This window comes from Bacillus rossius, chromosome 12, assembly GCF_032445375.1.
Source record: "Bacillus rossius redtenbacheri isolate Brsri chromosome 12, Brsri_v3, whole genome shotgun sequence".
Classification (NCBI taxonomy): Eukaryota; Metazoa; Arthropoda; class Insecta; order Phasmatodea; family Bacillidae; genus Bacillus; species Bacillus rossius.
Window position 1 is genome coordinate 7,194,464 of NC_086339.1, and position 17,841 is coordinate 7,212,304.

At 34.8% G+C, this 17,841-nt stretch overlaps 2 protein-coding genes across 3 annotated transcripts in view; one reads left to right on the forward strand and one right to left on the reverse strand.

The window, feature by feature from the left end:
• On the reverse strand, positions 1-14,196 carry LOC134537454 (protein catecholamines up). The gene is made up of 4 exons (XM_063377910.1): positions 13,067-14,196; positions 9,055-9,254; positions 6,850-6,925; positions 1-5,268 (listed from the first exon to the last, which is right to left on the reverse strand). The coding sequence occupies exons 1-4, from the start codon at positions 13,767-13,769 to the stop codon at positions 5,093-5,095; spliced, it is 1,155 nt and encodes a 384-aa protein (XP_063233980.1). The 5' UTR covers positions 13,770-14,196; the 3' UTR covers positions 1-5,092.
• Positions 14,112-17,841, forward strand: part of LOC134537453 (kinesin-like protein klp-20) — a 109,969-nt gene continuing 106,239 nt past the window's right edge. Inside the window, exon 1 of one of the 2 annotated variants that reach the window (XM_063377909.1) lies at positions 14,112-14,569. In XM_063377909.1, the coding sequence (XP_063233979.1) occupies positions 14,473-14,569 (97 nt within the window). In that variant the 5' untranslated portion in view covers positions 14,112-14,472. The remainder of the gene's footprint in view (positions 14,570-17,841) is intronic. The other variant, XM_063377908.1, reaches the window with a different exon arrangement.

A 17,841-nucleotide genomic window follows, 5' to 3' on the forward strand; every position in this document is an offset into this window, starting at 1 on the left:
TATTGGTCTCTTAAAGAGTATTTTTTATAACAATCACTTTGAACACCCAAGCCTTTGAAGTATTAAACTTCAAATTATGTATTTATTTAATAATTTATGGTTGCTCATTATTAGACTGATTTACTACATAGATGCCACACAGATGTAAAAAAAAAAACTTATTTTTTTCCAAAAAAACACCAATTTTATTTACTTTCAATTGTATACATACAATATATATTATAAACGATTTTTTTTTCTCCAACTAGTGAATCTAATCTGTACAACAAGTATACGTACTCTCACCAACATTAGTACATAATAGCATCCACACCATCTTTCCACCGAGACTTAATACTGCACAGCTTCGAGACGCGTGCACACCGATATCTTTGCTTCAGACTCGTTGGGAGGCTGAGGTCCTCACACACTGATGCTCAGCCTGAGCACACTGGGCCAGAACCTGTGTCTCAGAATGCTCGTGCCATGTCTGAACATTTGAGCTGGACCACACTTTGCCACTTGTTTTATCTAACTGTTCAACGCCCTCCAAGCAAGACAAGGAACACTAGTTGACAGAGGCCTTTTTCACACGGTCAAATCTGGCTTTGAATTAAAAAAAAAATATTGACTTCATCATCTTACCAATCAATAAGGACAAAATTATATGATGAATTGCGATAAAACCCAAATAACACCGAAAAGCATCACAATATAGCTTATATCAAAGAAATGCAAGTTATAAACACCACATCACAGAAATGCAGGTTGTATCATGGAATTAAGCAGCATTTAACTAGTAATTTTTTATTGTTTGAAATTCAACGAATGTCATTTCCAGACAAAAGATTGTACGAAAGTGCACAGGTCAGAAAAATTAATTGTTTTTTGTTTTATTGTGCATCTCTTATTGAATCACTTCTAAATCACAAATTCTCGCCAACTGATTTATATATTTTTTTGGACGTATCTGTTTCAGACCAATTTATTACAAATTATTTTATCGTAAAAATGCAACATATAAATATTACCACTATTTTGTGGAGTAACTATTACAAAACAATAACAAGAAAATATTCTCTTTATAAAACAAAATTGGACTAAAAATTAAACCATAAAATTTTGTCTCTATAGATCACATCATCATTGGTGTTTTGAATGATGGTTAAAAAAAAAATTAATTTTTTTTTTATCTACCCACCAAGCTGGTACCCCATACATTCACCAAACATTTTTTTCCAACCCCAACGCAGTCATTTAATATTGCACAAGGATTTAAAAAAAAAATGATGAATAACTGTACTGAAAGATAAGGGACTGGTGTAAAATTAATGCATGTGAAACCAAAGAGCTTTTTTAAAATGGGATATCCTAAACTGAATGAAAACAAAACCAACAAAACCCAAGGAAAAATGAATTGATGCTTTACTAGGACTTGTTTACCTAAGATACCATAATTTAGCTCATTTAAAACTAACCTTCGTATTGTACAAATTTTTATTAAAATCCATATTGAAATATCAATAAATTTAATTCATAATACTGAAGTCAATACAGCTTTGATCATGTAAAAAGGCCTTCCGTCTAACCCAGGGCTGCCCAAGATACAAAATTCTCTCCGGTCACTTACACATAACCCAAATAAAAACTATACCTTCACAATTATAGTTCAAACTGTGACAAAGACATCACAAACATTAAGTAACCATTCTTTAAGGGCAAGACTATGACAGGCAGATCCCAATATTTTACCATCCCTTAACCAAATGAAAAATTTGTCCATATAAAATCTTGATTGTCTATGTTATTACGAACAAACGACTTAAACTAGGTTTGTGGTAAAAAAATGTTAACCACCTGATTAAGAATCTGTTATAATCTATACCTACAGCATAAACTACATAATTACAGTAAATCAACTTAATGAACATAATATGCAATTTGGGTTTGTTTACTTTAAATTAGCATAAATCATTCATTTATTTTCTTTTAATAGCTGCAATATTATTAAAGTCATTCAAAAAGCCTTTGAAATCAGATATCAAGGACAACAGAAGCCATTGAATGATGTCTACCCCACTCCTTCCCCAAAATCTTTCAAGGAGCAATAATAATGACGTTAATCATGTTGAATGTCTAGGTTACAAAATATTTTAATTATTAGGTATATCATTATGTCTACTTAATTCTTCAGTCATCTCAGCCTTTGACATTTGGCTTGAAACTTTCCAGGTTAAAAAGTTCCATATCAAGAGGACAATCTTTAGTAACAATGCCAATACAGCTGAAAAAAGCAAGACTCACAGGAAAGTTTAAATGTCAATTTTGTGTACATGAGGACATTACTAAAATCAATTACATTTGACACTATTCATTAAAATTCTTTGTTACAAAAATACTGAAAAACAATGCACTACACAGCCAAGTGTATTTAAATTCTAAATTGTAAAGCTGAAATTAAAATTTCAATGATAGGCATCACAGAATATGACTAACAAAAAAATTATAAAAATTTCAAAACTTAAACATTTCCTGTAGACAGTTTTTAGTTAAGTGTATGTATGTATGTATGTATAAATGACTAATAAGCATCTTCATTCCTCTCCAAATTCATCATAACAAAACAAGTAATTTCTATCGTGCAAAATGACATGAAGACATCTTATACTAGAAACCTTCTTAAGGGCCCCTTTTACCCGGGCACACACATGGTGCGCAGAGCTTCAGGAAAAACCACGTTATTTCACAACCACTCAAGCTATCCGAGTGGGGTTTGATCACGAATAGCATTTAAGAGTTCGCTGAGGGCCAAAAAGAAGTTTTTATTTTGGATGAAGTTTTTAAACTGTATTTTTAAAAGATTTAAAATGACTAAAACACATGTTTTCAGAGTAATTTTTAGGCATAAAAAAACAGATTCTTGAAAGCACTTAAGGGACTTGCATTACTCCTGTATCTTCACTTCTCCGCCATATAGTGTTACAGTTACTGCTAAAATCTCATAGTTGCCTTATTCACGATGAGAAGACTGCGCTCAGAGGCAACACCGCGTGCGAGCGTCGCACTTACCATCCCCGCCTCACTGACACAGTGACACCCCTGAATAGGCAGACCCCTTAACCAACAAACTTGGGCAACCCTGGTTCCGCCCAGATAACAGTGGCATGCAGTACATTGTGTACCAGGCTTTCGACAACACACACTGAGATAACTGAACGAAAGCATCACACAAAATTGTATTGTTTTATTGAGCCAAGTAGTTGTTTGTAGGCATCTCCAAAGCAAACCATACTGAAGTTCTGATAAATATTAATCATATCCATCCTAATATTCTAGAACTCAGTCATGAAAGACAACTTGAAATAAAACAAAATACTCAATACAAAATAAAAAAAAATATGTTTTCCCGGTGGCACTTTACAATAAAATATTATGTCCTAATGATACAGTGTACATACAAATTTAAGTCTTGTCATAAAGTACATTTAGATACATGATACTATGAAATCACATTTCAAAAAACCCCTTACAAGTTTTATTTGTAAAAATACATGACTTTTCGGAGGTAATGTTTGCAATATCATTAGTTTATAAGTAATATAAAGCAACATAATGAGAATTTAAATGTCCTGCATGTTTACATACAATCACATTATGAATTACGCATGTAAAAATAAAAAATCTAAGAAAACCAAGAAAAAATGTACAAAAAAGGTACATCATACACTGCTGGTATCATGAAAACAAATGTTTAAGTAAAACCAGAAATTGACTCCATTCACAAATTTAAATGCAATAATTTCATTTATAATCAGTTCACATTCACAAACACATTTGAAAACTAAATCATTGACACTGGATTTAGAATATGGAATGTTTATTTATTAAGATACATATATTTTTATACTTACAAACCAAAATGAATTTTTTTTTGTGCATTACAGATAATGTCTGCAAATTAAATAATTAAATATTTTCCAATATGTAAAATTCACAGACAACTGTTTTTTTTTATTCTAGTGACAAGCAGTACAAATAGGCAAAAATTTACCTGATAGTAGTAGCAAATCAAATTTTATTACAATCATACACTCAAGTCTTCAATGTTAAACCAACCTTTAATAACATTAGCATCAAAACATTTGTCTAAAGAAAAAGCCTGTGAAAATTTTAAAAGCACAACTTCAAAAGAGCACACAGCATCTGGAATTGTGCGGAGTGAAACCACACTCTGCAGGCCTATCTGGAACAACTATGTTTAGAAACTTTCCAGGTAAAAGAAATTCTTTAAAAACATAACCAAACACAAGAGGGCTGATAAACGTTAAAACAATCAAGCCTACTTACAGAACTGTCACTGTAATCTACACCAGACATTGCGCATCTTATATTATTAAAATGTACATTACCTAAATTTCAAAACAATTTTTTTTTTCTCTATTAAGGTAATGCTTTAAGTGGTCGTAGGTAACTCTTAATGGTCTTCATTTGATATTTATGATAGTAAAACTATCACGGTAGGTCGAAACGAAAAGACATAAATATAATTAGGTACTTTAATTTTCACCCTTCCAAATAATAGCTCCAGGTACAGAATTTCCAGATAAAGGGTGCTCAAATATGTTAACTTTATTCGATTGTAAGCAGCAATTCCAGGTCTCACATACACCTATACATAAAGAATACAAAAAAAAAAATACTATGCTAACTAACCAGAAAAAAAAAAGGCAGAAATGGACGTAGTTATGCAAAAAGTAACCAACCCACATGAAACCTATTCTGAGTATTTTGAAGTTAAAGTTAATTATAAATTGTAATTCTCGTATTGATAACATAATGTGGGTATAATTTTAATGGTATAGTATAAATTCTGATATAATAATGGCAACGACGGTACGATCAAACCTTGTACTATTTTAATTTATTTGCAAACAAATATAACAAAATTGTGGGATGGTTCCTTTTTTTCATAATTACGTCCAAATATTCCTCGATATTCATCCTAAAAACTTAAGAAAGAAAATTGCACTACAAATCTCTGTGATGTTGGCTCGTCGAGGGAACAGCACCGTGGAGCGCCGGAGCGCCGCGGGGCAGGGAGGACGGGCGCGCGTCACTCGATGGACGCGATGAGCACCATCATGTAGACGCCGACGACGAGGGCCGCCATCTCCTTGACGGACTGCCACAGCTTCGTGTCGGACAGCAGCTCCGGGATCACCGACACCGTCGCAATGTAGATGAACCCGCCCGCCGTGAACGGCAGGATGCCTCCCGTGGCGAGGTTACCTGGCGCGCGCACGGGGAGACAAGGCAGGCGTGAGGGCTTGCGCGGCACAGCCAGGCCCCCCACATTTGATTATGGACCCTGGATCCTGGATCCAGGATCAGAGCCCCCCCCCCCCCCCCCCCCCCACACACACACACACACAAAATTTTACAGTCACGTGCTACATTATAACTGCATGGTTATTTCTTACCTATACTCTTTTTAAAATGTTACTTAACTTGAAAATACAGGGTATAATTATGGTTACTATTTTTCATGTCCAAACTGAGCTTTATTATAAAATAATTTTTTTTATAAAATGTTTTTATAGTTTGTAAAAAATTATAGTTAAAAATTTTAAAATAAACGGGGCCGGGCCTGGGGGTCCACCCAGACCCACCCTTGTGGGGGCCATGGGAAAGAAGCTCACGTAAACCTAACCCATAGGGTTAACTCGCTAAAGTATTTTACAGAGAAGATAATCCAGCAGTTCGTTAAAAATAGATTAGAACTGACAGCATGCTGATAAGAATAAGTACAGCTCTGTAAAAATCAAAACACCACGCGGGTGTTAAAAGTTGACAGTGGGTGTTAAAAGTTGACAGTTTTATTTATCAGAAGGCAAATCCACAGCATGTCAATCCTGTGATTAGTTTCGTTCTGAAAGGTGCTGCGAAGAGATAAAACTTGTATAGATCTCGTGGAAAACATCTGGTCGCATACCCACAGCAAAGACTCCTAAAGTCTAACAACCTACCACAACGTATTTCTGGTGGATAATACACAGTGCACGATGACCGGATACAGGCCCACACACACACACTCCAAGCGTAGTGACAACTCAGGCAATTATCTTGTCACTTGCAGCCGGAAAAAAAAATAGTCACACTACCAGGACCCGAAAAACTTCATCTTTTTTTTACCAAGAACACATCCCACTGGACAGAAAAACAAAGGAACATTCTAAGCAACTACTATGTTACTATACTTTAGTTAAAACAAGCCAAAAGATATAATCCATAAATGTTAATCTATATTAATATAAATGTTTTATTTTCACATAGTGCACTAAATTTCAAGCCATGCAGAACACTCGGAAAAACAAATACCCCCATCACATGTGTGCTAACACCATATGCGTGGGATAAGGCGATGCATAACATGTTTCTCGATTTTTGGATGACCTTTATGTGTTGTCCTATTTTAGTATGGTCTCTACCTCAGAAAAGTGACGAAACGGAGTGATTTAGTTATATTGTGTCAATTAACCTGATACTACACTCACAGTTTTGTCCCGAGATAAGCCATGTTATAGCCAGCTAACACCGTAAAGCAGCCCCCTCTGTGTTTCGGATACAAATTCACACTTGATAAACTACATTTTTGGATGGATGGGAAAGAAAAAAAAAAAAGATTTTTGATCACCCAATGGTCAGTGTACCATTGCATTGGCCAAAATAACATAACTTACACATATCATTATCTGAGGACATGATTTCCCCATTTGAATCATTCACAATTTATCTCCTCTCCAGCCCACGCATTCCTCACACTGACTTAAGGCCGTACCCGCTGCTGAAAGGGTGAACACACACACTCACCCATCCCTTCCGCCAGGAGAGAGATGACGGTGCCGGACAACGCTCCCAGCGCGGTGGTCAGCTGGAGGTACATGGCCTGGAACAGACAACGTCGTCGTCAGTACGTAGTACCGGAGCTCCGAGTGACGCAGCACAAACTCATCCGGTGCAAGCACTTTCAGGTTGGCAGAACATTACAGAAAATAACTAAGCTCAAAGAGATTACTTTTGATTTATTATAATTACAGTAAACAATGACAATATAGAGATTACTTTTGATTTATTATAATTACAGTAAACAATGCAAAGTGAACAGACTCGTTTGCCACTGTGAACACATGAAGAAAGCACTTAATTATTAATCAGAAATAAATAGATGGGAATTTTATTGGGTATTTTGACTGCCAGCAAAACAGTAGGGAAATGTGAACTGGCTGACACTATACATAGACGGACACATCAATATATGTAGATTTTTTTAATAAAAAAAAATAAAAACCACAAATAAAGATTGTTTGAAAAAGTGATTTCATATTAATTTGTTGTTTTTGTTGTTGTTATTATTATTATTGTCATCACTCGTAAACAATACTGCCTGACATTTTTTTTAAAAAAATTGAGTTTTTTGTTTCAATTGATTCTAGCAGACATTTCCAATCCACCAATACAATTCTTACAGCAAAAAAAATCCTGAAGACTGCAGCACCATCGCACAAAAATTGGAACCGCCTATATACACAGAGCAGACTTACTTACTGCAGCAAGCTCCATGCTGAGGTAATCTGAGGAGTGTAGTAAAAAAAAAAGTATTCAAAGTTGTTTTAAAATAAAAAAAATGCATTACATTAAATACAAACCATACATACTTACGCAGTTTTTGACCCGCCTGTGAAGTTACTGAAATGTAAATTTGGCTGTATTGTCAGCTGAGTGACGATATAAGTCCAGGGTCACCTTCTCATTAAAATTCACGTTTCATTAAGACTTCTCTGCCTGGAGTTCCGTCCAAAGCTAAATCCCGACAGGATTGGGGTGATGAGGATCGTGGTGGGGGAAAAGAGGCGACACCTTCCGGCTGCTCAAACGTAACTGCTTCTGCACGTCACGAGACTAGACGGCGAGATGGACCGGGAGACATGCGTATGACACACGACAGAATTTAACTGAATTAAATATAAAAGAGAGCTATATATAGAGTGATAGAGCTAGGGAGGTATAAAGATAGATAGAGGGTTAGCGAGAGATAGAGATGAAGAGATAGAGGAAGATAGTGTGTGCAGATACACGGCCCACATTAAGTTATACATAATAAATATAAACTTTTAAAACATAATCAAGAACGTGAAAAAACTTTTCTGGTTTACTTCAAAGAAACAGAAAAGAATTTTCTTTCTATTTGAAAAAATTAGGAGATATTTTTTTGCCAAAGACAGTGCAAGATTAATGCCATGAAATAGGATGTTTTCTATTTATGGCATCAAAAAGAAAACTATTACAGATAATAAAATTATTGTAAACATAGAACACACAACCAGCAGGAACCGGGTTTGAATCCTGGTCCGACCATCCTGATATAGGTTTAACTGGGTGACCCAAAAATCACCCTAGATGAACGCTGAGATATTTTCTTGTCACAGGCTGGGGTTGATATCTTCCTCGATTTTCCTGTGTTGCATTAGTTGTATGTTGTTTAGAATAACTATCATCTCACTGCGGGTGAGAGATGTACAGCCAAATAAAACAAACAAATAAAAACATTCATCTCGAGAATACTTCTTACAGATTGCCGGTGTTTTCAGTTTTTGAGTTTTGCGTGTAGTGTTTGTGTGATGTGGGTGTGTGTGATGTGTGATGTGTGATGTGTGATGTGTGATGTGTGATGTTTGTGATGTGTGTGATGTTGTGTGATGTGTGTGATGTGGGTGTGTGATGTTATGTGATGTGTGTGATTTTGTGTGATGTGTGTGATGTTGTGTGATGTGTGTGATGTGTGTGATGTGTGTGATGTTTGTGTGTGATGTGTGTGTGATGTGTGTGATGTGTGTGTGATGTGTGTGATGTGTGTGTGAGAGTGAGTGCTAGCATGTCTGTGAGTGCAATATCTTTCCTACTCCTGATGAAGGTCACCATTTGGTTTAAATTCGGAGTTCTACAATATTGTCCCCAAAACACCCGCCTCTTCAAATGTCCGTAGGTACTACCGTCGCGTGTGAGGGGCCACCGTACCTTCCTGCGGCTGCAACCGGACTGTATGAGGATGGCGAAGTCGCCGATCTCGTGGGGCACCTCGTGCAGCAGGATGGTGAGCGTGGTGACCAGCCCCACATTGCGGCCCGCCAGGTAGGACGCGCCGATCGCCAGCCCGTCCGTGAAGTTGTGGGTGAAGTCCGCGGCCAGGTTCAGGTACCCGGCCACCTTGATGTCTCCTGCGGCACCCGCGGGACACACGCCCGACCACTCGTCAAGCTCTGCCCGTTCGGCACGCAATTTCATGTCGCATTGCAGCCAGCAAGTGCTGCTGTATTTCGCACTGGAAGACATTGTTCTTATTCATAACGTTCTCCTACTAGGTAAGAGAGCAGTACCCAACCACTATAAGCTACCAACCCAGGTCTAGTAACAAGGTGTGTTACTTATAATAAAATATCATAAATGATGCATTTTTACAATGTGCACACGACATTGTTTATTACCATAAATTTATTTAACCATTAATGGTTAGATAATAAAAAAATCAGTACTTTTTTTTTTTTCATTTTTATAATTTATTATTGTTGATTTTAAACAAATATAATACACATAATCAATGGCTATTTTTTCAGTCAAGTTTTCCTGCAAAAATTTGGATTTTCTTTTACTATCCTCAAGCATATTTGGCATGACTTTCACTTGGTTACACAATTTAATTTATTTTAATATTTTATTAATAATACAACTGAATAAGCACTAAAGAAAAAATATTGTAAATGTCATGAACGGTTGACTAGGTTAGCTTTATTTTAAATACTTAATGAGGTTTTCTGAGACAAGAAGTACTTAATACCAACTAAAAATACCATCTTCTGAATAATTTATTTTTTCAGAAGGGAATCATTCTAGGAAATTCTTGTATTTTACACCTTGATTAGGACTAGCACAAACATATCTTTATTACCTACTTACATTATTAAGAATATATTTATAATACTCTATAACAAAATCACTGCTAACTTATAGTGTGAAATATTTAGTTTAAACTGTCCACACTCTGCATATATAAGTGAACCAAAAATATATTTGACTACCATCAAATTAAAACTGTTAAGTTGACCATAAGAGTGAAACAAAGGAAGTTACTATTCTATAAGGTGAGGTCAGTATTAAAACAAAGAACATTATCTTCTCTACAACATGTGACTAAGACAATAATGACAGACTACTGAATAACATAAAAGACCTTGAATTCTCATAGGTTTAGAGATATTTTTCTAATCAGTAGTGATTAAAAACTAGGTTACTATGTTACAGTAGCCAAGTAAAAACTTGAGTAGTGTAGATAAGGTAATAGCAGAGTAAAAAGCAACACCTATAAAACAAATAGAAAAAAAAAAAAGAATTATGGAGAGAAATATATTTTTTTTTGCTGTTAAGTATAATCTACTTAGTAAAACAAATTAATTCTCTACCTTTTGTTTGTTTTTTGAGAATGATTTATTTTTTGGGAAAATTCAAATCTTGATGAATGCTTAGACTAAGTTCTTTTTCGCGTCACGGCTGTCCCGTATATAAAATAATGAAATTCGGGAAATACCTTTTTCGAACCCTAAAGATGTTCGTCTATTTACCCGGTAAACAGTGTGTCTTAATTCCTACTGGTTTCTGAGAAATTACAATTTGTAGTTCACATTTGATAGCCTATGCAGTGAAGCAGCCACCGCCATGTTTTGTTTTAATGGCGTTGCCTATCCTGCGGTTTTCCATACATAAGAATGTGTATATATATTTTTTTAGATATTGTAATGGAATATAATGTAAATAATAACCTAAAAAAAAAAAAATTACAGCACTCCGAACTGTGCATCCAAACACAACCATCAACCCTTGACAGGGATTTTTTTTTTAGCAGTAAACAGGCACAAAGTGCCAAATTGTTACATGCGACACCACCTAACCTGACGTAAAAATGAATTGTCATTGCGTGTATCAAACGTAATAATTCCTTTTATACATCAGGTTACGTACTATCGCACGTAACAAGTCGGCGCATCGCGCCTCTATACTGATAAAAAAAAATTCATCAAGGGTTGACGTTTCTGGTTGGATGCACAGTAGGGACTCATGTAATTTTTCCTTAAGTTTGCATTTACGTTACATTGCATTACAAAATCCAAATTAAAGATATACACATTCTTATGCAAAGAAAACAACAGTATCAGCAACACAATTAACACAAAACTTGGCGGCAGCCGCTTCACTGCATACGCTATCAAATGAAAACTGCAAACTGTATTTTTTCAGAAACCAGTAAAAATAAGAAACACTGTTTACAGGATAAATAAAGGAATGTCTTTAGTAGAAACATTAAAATTTCAGGTAAATATTTACAATCGCGGTAGATGCCAAAAAAAATGCTAAAAATCCGAAAATACTTTTATTCTATGCTCTTTCACTTCCTCTTTTCAAATCAACCGGCGGAGATAAGAAATTCCAAATACTTTAGGAGATATCAAATTTTTTAATTTCATCATATGTAGAGTCGCGGTAGATGCCAAAAAAAATGTAAAAAATCCTAAAATACCTTTATCATATGCTCTTCAACTTCCTCTTTTCATTAAAAGCGGCGGAGATAAGAAATTCCAAATACTTTAGGAGATATCGAATTTTTTAATTTTGCAATACAAGACCTGTGGAACCATTTGAGCGGCGCCATTTTTGTTATTTTGCCGTGTGTTCGTGAATACGTGAATCGTGAATGCGTAATTAATAAAATGGTTGATTAGGTCAGGTCAGTTACATTATTAATACTTTCAAACTTAGCCGACATTAAAAATTATTTTGTGAATTAATTTTAATGGATGTTTAGTTTTAAAATATTTATAATGTAACTGACCTGACCAAACAAACCCGGACAGAGGGTGAACAGTAAACTAAAATGGTCGATTAGGTCAGGTCAGTTACATTATAAATACTTTAAAACTAAGGTGATATTAAAAATAATGTGAATTAATTTTAGTTATTCTTTAGTTTTAAATTATTTATAATGTAACTGACCTTACCTAACAAACCCGTAACAAAGGATGTACAGTAACAACTCACGTAAATTTTTTTTGTTACTTATTACTTGCGCAACAATATCAAAATAACAAATAAGACTTTAAAATTAGAAACGTTAAAAACTCACGTAAGTTGGAGGCGGTAATTAAACACCGTTTTAAACAATAATTGAACTAAATAATCACGTATTAGTTCATTTGAATTCTGGCCTATCACGAACAATCACGTGACATCATTATCCAATAAAAAAATAGATACTCGTACGTAAACAAGAAACAATGGTGCACGCACGCCACAGGAATGCGCTGGTTTTGTGCTGAAATTTAAAAATTCGATATCTCCTAAAGTATTTGGAATTTCTAATCTCCGCCGCTTTTAATGAAAAGAGGAAGTTGAAGAGCATATAATAAAGGTATTTTCAGATGTTTAGCATTTTTTTTGGCATATACCGCGACTCTACATATGATGAAATTAAAAAATTTGATATCTCCTAAAGTATTTGGAATTTATTACCTCCGCCGGTTGTTTTGAAAAGAGGAAGTGAAAGGGCACAGAATAAAAGTATTTTCAGATTTTTAGCATTTTTTTTGGCATCTACCGCGATTGTAAATATTTACCAAATTTCATTATAATTACAATACACTCACAACATTAACTACTTTGATTAACATAATATCTATATTGACTAACAATCTCGTAAACACACACACACTCGGGAAAACAAGGGTAAATAGAGGAATATCTTTAGTGTTTAAAAAAAAAGTGTTCTTGGAATTTAATAATTTATTCACAGAAAGGCTGCAATGTAAAAAAATTACCAGGATTTGAATAAATTAAAATAAATTTTCTCAGTGTTGTTTTGATCCTGATATGGAGGCTTCATTCAAAGCAAACTGCTATGAGAGCAGATTATTACTTATCAGCTTTCGGCTGAATACCTTAATACATTTACATACTAATTAATTAGTTATCTTAGGCTATGTACCATGTTCCTGGTGTTCTTGTTTGTTCTCTTTCTTCTGTTTCTTGCCACTGCCTGCGTTGGCAACACTGCTGCTGGCCGGAGGCGCAGAGGCGGCGTGCGAGTGCCCGTGGTCGCCTTTCACCAGCCGCACGCACTTCTCCACGACCAGGAACACGATGATGCCCGACAGCACCCAGAAGCCCACGCGCATGTCGTGCGGCCCGTGCTCGTGTCCCTCGGGGCCCCCGTGGCTGTGGCTGTGGCTGTGGCTGTGGCTGTGCGAGGGCTCCGCCCCCTCGGGCGGGTGCGGGTGCAGCGCGTGCGGGATGAGGTGCAGGAACGCGTCCCCCAGCAAGCTGCCCGACGCGAAGCTCAGCAGGATCTTCAGCAGCGGCTCCCGCTCCTTGGTGTTGTCCAAGGGCACCAGGTAGAGCACGAAGAAGGGCGCCGCGCTGATGAGCAGCGTGGAGCCCAGCGCCCGCGCCCACAGCGTCAGGGTGTCCTCCTTGGGGGCCGAGCTCTTCACCTTCGCCTCCGGCTTGCCCTCGTCATAGTGCCGAGCGTTCGCCTGCTGCGAGTACTTGAACGCTGGCGAGTCCTCTCCTTCATGCGAGTGTCCGTGACTCTGGCACAGCCACGGGAAGTCCAGGAAAATTAACAAAACTATCAAACCCAGACAAACTTTTCTGACAAAAGACTTGCCGAACACGGCGGACACAGTCATGGTGGTGAATCACGCACTAAACATTCAACCTAAACTCAACATTCTACAGCAAACACTTCAGTAAAACGATTCTGTTAGTCGATCTACGGATGCTCTAAATCTTTTTGTTGTAAGTATACACCATAACTATATGCACTTTCGTTGCTTTGTGGTTTATACACATGTGAAGTTGAAATGTTGAGCACAACAGCTGTGTTAACATTAAACATCAAGAAACTCGTGGAATGTGATGCGGGGTAGCCAACTGCCAACACTTTTTGTAATTGAGTTGTTTTTATCAAATTAATAATAGAATAAATATAAACTGTAAAAAACACTGAAAAATTATTTTTTTTAATATTTATAGGTAGATATAAAAAGCGCAGGAAGTATATGAGTACCTTAGTTAAAAACAAATTTATATTTTCAATGGCTAACGTGGTTTCGATTCTTGTTTATTTTATTTATCGTCAATTGTTTGAAAGAAAGATAGAATCAGTTTGTTAAACCAATCGGTACCAGGTTCAGAAGTAAGCTAGTCCAATATTGCTGATAATATCGTACGAATTTCGTGACTTGTCAGCCGCGAGGTTGGTAAGAGTTCTTTCTGTCTAAAGGCAAATGTTTTTTTCGTTAGTGGTTTTTTCAAACGTCAACGGTAGTGGTTATTTTATGAATTTTGAATTGTGGATAATTTTGAAACGTTGTTGTGTTACTTTAAACAATGTTAGTGTCTAAGAAAAACGTTCCACCGAGAATTAGAACAACACCCTTGTCTATATTTGTTGCTTCTCCATTTAGTGGTGATGGAAGTGTACATGGTAAAGTATATTTAATTCCAGTTAACTTTAACATCTTAGTAACTTTCTAGAGTAGGCACTCTTCTAAAAAAATAATATACTATCAAATATGTATTTATAAGTTCCTCTCATATCTTATTAGTCTTTAAAATAGCATTCCAGTAATTTAAGTATAGTATAGTATAGTAGTTTTGTTGTCCAAGTCGACTACAAACATATACAATTATATTGTACATGTAGTATAGGACTCTTCAAGAATATTAAACATTAGAAATACACATTTAAGTACAATCATATACACATAAACAAAAATAGTAGTAAAAAAACAAATAATGTACACCCGGTCTATGCGACATAGAGGAGCATTGGCGGTCGGCGTCAATATAATAATAATAATACATTTTTAGCATAGTTTTGCTTCCATAAAATCATTAATAGAATAAAAACTGAATTCCAACAGCAAATCTTTCAGTTTTTTTTTAAATGCACAAAGTTGGTTTTCTGATTTAAAATGTGGTGGAAGTTTGTTATAAAGACATATAGCAGAGTATCTCGGACTATTTGCAAAACATTTTGTACAATGTTGTAATATATGAAAACTATTTTTTGTTCTAGTCAAATAATTATGTAAATTGAAATTCTGCAATTCATTCAACTGTGAATGAGCAAATATAAGTAATTCATAAATGTATAATGATGTATAAGTATTGTTAAATCGTGTCACTGTTTGGTTAGATTACCTTCATTACTTTTTAAGTTGATAATGTTTGGTTAGTAACATTAAAAATAATTAACAGTGTTTTTCAAAACAAGTAGTTAGTACTCAAAAACACCAATTTTATTTATTTATTTATTTATTTCCAAAATTCGTTCAACAGATTCTTAAAAGAATATAGAACATGTCAATAAAGTCAACAAAAATGAACAATACAAACAATCAAATTAATTAAATCATATCACATCAAATTAGTACTTACTAATTAAAACAAAAATATAAATACATCAATATACAAACAAATCATCATAAGTTATTCTAAACATTATAATAATATTCATTTAATGTATAAAATGAATTTTCTAATAAATAGTTTTTGAGTAGAACTTTAAGTAGTCTTGGGTTGCAATGGGAGATTGCTTTTAGTTTATGAGGGAGTGCATTGAAAAGTTTTATGCCAGAGTACAGTGCACCTTTTTGATACCTTGATGTATTATTACTTGGCACATGCAAGTCGGATTTATTTCTGGTGTCATAAGTGTGTATTGCACTGTTATTATCAAAACTATCATTATTTTTAACTACAAAATTAATTAATGAGTATATATACTGACACATCATAGTAAGTATCCTTAGATTCTTAAACAATGGTCTACAAGAATCATAGTGATTAACATTAGACATTATTCTAATAATTTTTTTTGTAGTAAAAAAACATCATTAGCATAGGGTGATGATGCCCAAAAAATGATCCCATATGACATTACAGAATGAAAAAATTTTTTGTGGGCGGTAATGTATATATCGTTGCGGCTTTTCTGTAAATAAAATTATAAATTCCGATTTTTAACACTACAAACGTTCTTCTATTTACCATGAGAAGAGTGTCTGGTTTCTGAGAAATTATAGTTTATAGGTTACATGATTAGGAAGTCTGTGCATTGATGCAGCCATAGCCATGTTGTACTTTTTTTTTTAGCATAGCTGAGACAGTTTTCAACAAGAGTGTGGCCTGATTGCCTTTGCTTTCTTTAGTGTGGTAAATTTCTTTTGTCTTTAATAGTGCAGCTGAGACTTTTCAACAAGAGATATGCCTGATCCTTTTGTCGCCGCCGTACTGTTTTCTTGATTCTGTGGTTCTCCAAAGATCCTTAGGAATGCAGCATGGCCGAGACTGTTTTATAAAAGACACAAATGTTTTATGTTAGTTCATTAAGGCTGGGGCCAAGACTCTATTCCACCTTAATTGGTTTTCCATTCTAATGGGTTTTTTTATCATAATTGTTTTTTTTTTTATCCTAATAAGGAACAATTAGGGTGGAATACAGTCTTGGCTCTTGGCTCCAGCCATAACATACTGATATTAAAAATCCCTGTATTTTATAAAACAGCCTTGGCTACACTATATTCCTAAGAATATCTATAGAACCACAGGATTAAGCTATAGCTAGTATTAAATAAACCATAGGGCGGTGACAACAATCAAGCCAATCTCTTGTAGAAAAATGTTTCGGTTATGCTGAAATAGCATAAAATAACTTTGTCACCATAGAAAGCACAGGATATCAGGCCAATATCTTGTTGACATTGTAACTGCTGTGTCATTGCACAAGTTATCATATCTAATGTAACCTATAAACTGTAATTTCTCAGAAACCAGTATAAATTTTGAAATGCTCTTTTCAGGGTAAATAGAGGAACGTCTGTAGTATTTAAAAAAAAAAAACCATTTGGAATTTTACTATTTGGTAATTGTTTTTAGGACTCCAAGTTTATTATAAAATCCTGTCGTACATGATGCTTGATGTTTTAATTTAGCACATCGAGTTATTCTGACCAAACAAAAACTTGAATATCACAATTCAAATAAATATGTCAGGTATTGTTGAAATGTTTTCTTTTGTTTTCAACTTACAATCATAATTCGTTGTTATATCACATATTTAGTTATTGTGTTCTGTTTAGTACCGTTTGACTTAACTAAATCAAGGGATAAAATATTGTACCTACGTGATATGGAAGTTTTTTATGTATTATTTTGTTTTCTGGAAAAGTCACGACATTAGAAATTTACAATTTTTTGTTTTGGATGAGTCCTTACTCTAGGAACTTATAGTATTGTCCTATCAACTCCATATAACCACAATTGTAAAATTTTGTGGCAATTTTCTCATGGCGCTGGCTGGGTATTCAAACCAGCATTAAGGGGGCAGATTATAGATAATCCTTTATAACTCAAACCAACTTTAGGAATCCATTAAATTTCACATGATATTTGGCTGCAAGTTTTATGTTGAAGACATTATTATAGTAATAAACTGTATTAGAGATTTTTATATTTGAGATTTAGTCAGCATGCTGCAATATTAATGCAGTGTTAGCAAGTTATTTTATTTCTTCTGTAAAATTCTGAGCTACTATAATGGTAGTGTTATGTACAAAAATATGCTTTGTGTGGTATTTTGGTTTCAACAGAGCAGCAAGTAATTTGTGTTAAGTTTTTAGAGCAGTGCATTCTGGGAAATAGAGCAAATAATAACATTAATAAGTAAAGTGAAAGGTTATTCAGGTTCATTCA

Coding starts and splice junctions, on each gene's coding strand:
- LOC134537454 (XM_063377910.1), bottom strand. CDS start 13,769: ATGACTGTGTCCGCCGTGTTCGGCAAGTCTTTTGTCAGAAAAGTTTGT. Junction 9,255..13,066: donor ACAAGAACACCAGGAACATG/GTACATAGCCTA, acceptor CGGGTGCCGCAG/GAGACATCAAGGTGGCCGGG. Junction 5,269..6,849: donor TCTCCTGGCGGAAGGGATGG/GTGAGTGTGTGT, acceptor TGCGCGCGCCAG/GTAACCTCGCCACGGGAGGC.